Here is a 5,834-nt window from a genome sequence, read left to right on the forward strand (position 1 = left end):
GAAGTTTCTTCGAGGTGGATCCATCAAAGCAAAAAGCTGGTGATTCAAGTGAAAGCTCCAGAGATGGTTCTGTGATAGACATTAAGTTCATTGACCCTGTGAACTGAGCTGGTGACTTCGCGAGGGTGATAGATGAAAACAATATTTTGAAGGCACCAATGCTGCCTGGGGATGGTTTACTGTCTTCACCTGGGTCTTCTGAATCAGGGGGAAACTTCCTCAAGGGAGAGGTGGGGATGAGCCTTGAAACCAGCCTCTGAGTCCTCGATCCCTGTCCCTCTGCAAGGATTGGCACCTCAAGTGTGCTTTGTGGGAGTGAATGAGCTTGGCACATCCCTCACGGTTGAACCGTGTACAAAGACATTTGCTCTGGCCTCTGCCCAGCACGGCCCTGAGAGGCAGTGAAGCATTGTGAGAGGGGGTTTCTGAAATCCAAAGTCCGGATTTGGATTCCTCTGCCCAGCATAAGGCAGAGCCATCCTCAACTCGGGAGAACCTGGAACCATGGTGCAGCATGGTCCGGGAGGGTGCTCCACGTCTCCCTGGCTGCCTCCTGGCTAGGGCCCCAGCCCCTTCTGGCTAGTCTGATCTCGGTGGGGTTGGGTCAAGCTGGAGGGGCTGGCTGTGTGCAGGAGGCTGAGTGAGCTGCCTGCTAATGGGGCTGGGCCACCCTGTGCTGCTCCCTGGAGGCTGGACAAGGCTGGGATTGTTCCCTGGCTCCCCTTTGTCTCCCACTCCCCGCCCAGGGCTGGCCTGCCTTCTTGCCACTCTCCTTCCCGTCGGCTTGGCTGGCAGGAGCCTGGGACTCCACCCTTGGAGCCCCGGGCCCACTTACCCACTGGCTTAGGAGCACCCGTCAAGCTCTGGGTAAGGAAGTTCACCTGGGGCTTTGACACCCGTTCTGGGGAACTAGACGTAAAGCGCCTGCTCCAGCCCCCTCCCCTGTTTCCATGGCTACAGTGCACACTACTCCAGAGACCTCTAAACCTACTGCTAAGGGAAGGGACAGCTTCCTCTCCCTACCCCTCCCCCAGGTAGCTGGGCAGCACTCAGGTGAGACCACCCAATCCTGTGCCTGGGAGGGGGCAGGGGATACCCTGGGAGGCCTCATCGGTGTTAATGTTCAGCCAGGGTGCTGGCGTGAGGGACCAGGTGTGCTTTGTGCCCGGCAAGGACCCCAGCATCCAGCTCAGGGGCTCCCAAACTGTTGACTAACAGGAGCAGAGGCTTGGGGACTGACTGGTGGTGTGAGCCTAGAGTGTAGAGCACAAACACAACAGACGGGAGAAGCTGGCAGCAGGAAAAGGGGTGGGGCCAGGCTGTAGAGTTGCTGGAAAGTTTTGGCCAGGGGAGGTTGGGGGAGTGTCCTATTCTCCCTCCTCCTGGGGTGGTTCCACTCGCCTAGCTGGCCCAGCCCCTCCACTTGTGCCAAGGAATGTGCCTGGGAGAGGCAGCCTGAGAGGCGGGCGGGCAGCAGAGCCGTGGCCACCCGGAGGCAGCGCACAGGTCTGGGGCTGAGGGGCATGGGGCTCAGGAGGGACAGGGACCCCGAATGCCCCCCAGGGGCACAAGTGTAGTCCTCAAAGAAGAGCCAGGAATGCCCCTAATTCCTTGCCCCACTGGTCGGCATCCGGCCTCTCCAGGAATTCTCCGTGAGCGCCATGAGTTTTCTGTGTTCAGCCCAGGCCCTGTGGGCCCAGGGGCTTTCTGGTGGTGTGTGTGGGAGGGTGAATTTGGGCTCTCTTTGCGCTGACCTCCTTGAGTCAGGGTTCTCCTGAGACAGAAATTGGGGGTTGAGGGCCTGGATTACTAACTGAGGCAGCCTTCCAGCGGGGGAGGACCTTCCACTCCATGCTGGGCTGAGGCTGACCAGCCCCTCTCAAGGCGGGAACCGCATGCCCCAGGGCTAGGATGGGGAGGGGTTGGGGTTGTGTGATATGATGACTAGGGAAGCTGGGCCTGCCTCCCCTAGCCTGAAGGAGCAGTTTGGCGGCCAGCTACCACCCACATACATGCACATGCACACAACCCACCCTGGGACTCCGTGACCAGGGCCAGCCTGGACCTGGGAGAAATGGGGCCTGTGGATGATGGCAGATACCTGACCCACCCCTTCCCCCCACTTTGTCTCTAGGTCACCGTGGAGGTGTCGGGCCACCATGCTCAGTCTCAAGCTGCCCCAACTCCTTCGAATCCACCAGGTCCCCCAGGTGAGGGGCTCGACCCACCAACTCCTACTCTCCAGGGGACTGACTGAGGCAGAGGTTCTTCTCCTTTAGCAACTGGGGAAGTCCCTCCCACAGGTTGATTCTTATCCCTCAGGTTCCAGTGTGAGACTCTTCCTCTGTTCTCTAAGGAACAGACTTGTGACCCACTCCCTAGAGCCAAGAATGCCCCTCCATCCAGAGTCCCCTTCCCTGGAGTGTCCTGTCTGTGTCTGTCCAACCCCCCGTCCCCATCAGATCTTGTCCCCTTACTCCAGCTCTTCTGTTTCTCGTCTGGTCTCTGGGTATTGGAAGGTGTGGTGAGATGGGAATCGGATTTAGTTTGGCTTTAGGGTCACTGTGACATCCACTCCTCCACCCCATTCTCTTCAACCCTGCTTTGGAAGATCTCTCATGGAGAGGAAGGGTCCAGCACAGTGACTCCCCTCCTCTCTCCCCCACCCACCACTCCGTAGGTGTTCTGGGAAGACGGCATCATGTCTGGCTACCGACGCCCCTCCAGCTCGGCCTTGGACTGTGTCCTCAGCTCCTTCCAGATGACCAACGAGACGGTCAACATCTGGACTCACTTCCTGCCTACCTGGTGAGGGAGGCTCTGTCCCAGGCCACGGCCTTGAGCTCAGAGAGGGTACTCAGGCGGGCAGGGACCCTCTAGGACTGCGGGCCGCAGCGGGGGTCGCGGGGTTCCGCGGCGGCTTGAGCACATGCCCGCTGCAGGTACTTCCTGTGGCGCCTTCTGGAGCTCGCGGGGGGCCCGGGCTTCCGAGCGGAGCCATACCACTGGCCGCTGCTGGTCTTCCTGCTGCCCGCCTGCCTCTACCCCTTCGCGTCGTGCTGCGCGCACACCTTCAGCTCCATGTCGCCCCGCGCGCGTCACATCTGCTACTTCCTGGACTACGGCGCACTCAGCCTCTACAGCTTGGGTGAGCCCCACGAGAGGCCGGTGCGCGGGGGTGGGGGCGTTCCGGGGAGGGCGTGGGGGTGTGGCACGGGAGGGCGGGGAGGGCTCCGCCCGCAGGGCGCCTTTCGGGCCTCAGCTCCCGCCCCGCGCCTCTCCCCAACCAGGCTGCGCCTTCCCCTATGCCGCTTACTCCATGCCGGCCTCCTGGCTGCACGGCCGCCTGCACCAGCTATTTGTGCCCGCCGCCGCACTCAATTCCTTCCTGTGCACCAGCCTCTCCTGCTACTCCCGGTGGGTTCTTGGCCAGTGGTGAAGGGGAAGGCAGAGGGACACGGCATCCCCAAACACACGGACAGCCAGAATGGGAGGCCAGCGATCTTGTGCCTGCCCCTCACTGCTCTTCAGCGTTAGTAACTACGGGACCATTTATTGAGGACTTAGTGCGTGCCAGACCCTGTGCGCTAGCACCAGATGTGCGCTGTCTCCTTTAATTCTCACAGCCACCTAAGAGGCAGGTGTCTTTATCCGCATTTTACAGATGTGGTCATTTACAGAGGGATCATGTGCCCTAAGAGTGTTAGTAGCTACTAAGCTACATTGACATTCCATCTTGGCCCAAGGTCCCCTGCCCTCCTCTGACTGACCCCCACCCCCGCACAAGGATGGTGACCAGCCTTTCTCTCCCAGGTTCCCCGAGCTAGAAAGCCCTGGGCTCAGTAAAATCCTCCGCACAGCTGCCTTCACCTATCCCTTCCTGTTTGACAACCTCCCGCTCTTCTATCGGGTAAGGATGCTGGGGGCCCCCGCCCAGGCTCCTGCTTTCTCTGGTCCTGATCTCACAGTGCCCACTTCCAGTCCTGCCCCCCTCCCCCCATGCCTGACCTCAGCCCCTGCCCACCCTCCAGGCCCAGCACCCAGCCCTCCACATCCATGCCAGGTCCCAGACACATCTGTGTCCACTCTGGAAGACCCTTCCCACCAGCCCTGCTTTTTCTTTGCCAGCTGGGCCTGTGCTGGGGCAGGGGCCACAGCTGCGGGCAGGAGGCGCTGAGCACCAGCCATGGCTACCATCTCTTCTGCGCGCTGCTTACTGGCTTCCTGTTTGCCTCCCACCTGCCTGAGCGGCTGGCACCAGGACGCTTTGACTACATCGGTGAGAGCAGGCCTGGCCTGGCCCGGAAAGGGGAGAGGGGAGACAGCTTCCCAGAGCACAGCAAGTGAACTGGGTAAATGGAGCATCACAGCCAGAGGAGAGTGTTGCTGGAAGGGTCCTCAGGGTCGAGGCCCACCCTCCACTTCTCAGATAACAGCAAAACTGGTAGCACATATGCTAGCAGCTTTAAGCATATCAGTTCATTCACTCCTAATAACTCTGGAAATCAGGCTTTCTTAGTCCCAATTTTAAGGGAGTATGAGGCCCAAAGGATGTGGTGACTTGCCATGGGTCACAGGGTGAGTCAGGGCAACCCTGGGAATGGGGTATGTGCCCTGACCTGCCCACCCCCCCCCCCCCCCCCACAGGCCACAGCCACCAGCTATTCCACATCTGTGCAGTGCTGGGCACCCACTTCCAGCTGGAGGCAGTACTGGCTGATATGGGATCTCGCCGAGCCTGGCTGGCCACTCAGGAACCCCCCCTGGGCCTGGTGGGCACAGTGGCCACGCTGGGCTTGGCAGTGGTCGGGAACCTGCTCATCATTGCCGCCTTCACAGCCTCCCTATTTTGGGGCCCCAGTACATGGTGGCCCATTGGAGGGAGATACAAAGGCCAGACAACAGTGAGGCCCCATTTCTGAGCTTGCCCTGGAGGAAGGCAAAGGCTGCCCTGGTGCTGGAGAGGAGCCCAGAACCAGGCCTGATAAGGTGGGGGCACATCTGAGCCTGGAACGAAGAGTGGCTGAGGAGAGAGTGCAGAGGAGAGAAGGCACAGGAGAGGGGAGAGGGGCTGGGGGAGTGGGGGCAGCAGAGAGCAGGAGGGTCAGCGAGGGTGCTCTTGATGGGGCTGGGGGAAGTGCTGAGGGCTGAGAGGGGAGGTGCTCGTGTCCAGGCTGGTGCTGCCCCACCCCCCATCGGAGGTTGGGATGGGGAGGTGTTGGGGCCCTTTCATCTGGTCCCATTTCTGGTGCCCCTGGAAGTCTCTGCTCAGCCCAGGGAAGAACTAACACGACTAACCTAGGCCTACCCTGAATGCTTGTTAACCAGGCCAGGAGGCCCACTATGGACCCCCACCCCCCAAACCAGGCAGTACCATGTGCTGGCAGCTGTTTGCCTACAGAGATGAGTCTGTCAGTCCTGGTCACAACTATATACTCAAGGTGCCCAGGCCTTTGGGGTATGGGTCTATTTGGATGTGTCACACATGGTGCAGTGGGTTGAGGTGGGGGAGGGGGTGCTGGGCTAGAGGGGGAATCCCTAGTTAGAGTTTAGGAAGCCAGCTTTAATGCTTCTGGAATGATGCAGGTACAAATAAATCAATCAATCAACAACAGACTTTGGGAAGCACTTTCTGGGACTGAAAAAGGTAAAAACGTCCTCTTCAAACCACCCCCCCCCCCCCCCATAGATGGACAAAGAATCATAGCCCCAACAATTCCTCTTCTGGAGTTTATTCTGGAGCAGCTAGGGACGATGAGGACTCCATCGTGCGGGGCAGGGAGGTCAGAGCGAGGGGAGGGGTCCTGGAGAGGAGCTGGGGGCTGCCAGCAGGG

General features: G+C 60.0%; 1 protein-coding gene across 1 annotated transcript; it reads left to right on the forward strand.

Annotated features, from left to right (window-relative positions):
* The first annotated feature begins 890 nt into the window (after positions 1-890).
* Positions 891-5,081, forward strand: PAQR6 (progestin and adipoQ receptor family member 6). Its single transcript, XM_046682335.1, is given in 9 exon segments — positions 891-1,506; positions 2,135-2,210; positions 2,681-2,808; positions 2,943-3,148; positions 3,291-3,417; positions 3,814-3,910; positions 4,129-4,279; positions 4,648-4,864; positions 4,866-5,081. Coding segments are annotated over 8 exon segments (1,020 nt in total). The 5' UTR covers positions 891-1,506; positions 2,135-2,159; the 3' UTR covers positions 4,909-5,081.
* The last annotated feature ends 753 nt before the right edge of the window (positions 5,082-5,834 follow it).

This window comes from Equus quagga, chromosome 13, assembly GCF_021613505.1.
Source record: "Equus quagga isolate Etosha38 chromosome 13, UCLA_HA_Equagga_1.0, whole genome shotgun sequence".
NCBI lineage: Eukaryota > Metazoa > Chordata > Mammalia > Perissodactyla > Equidae > Equus > Equus quagga.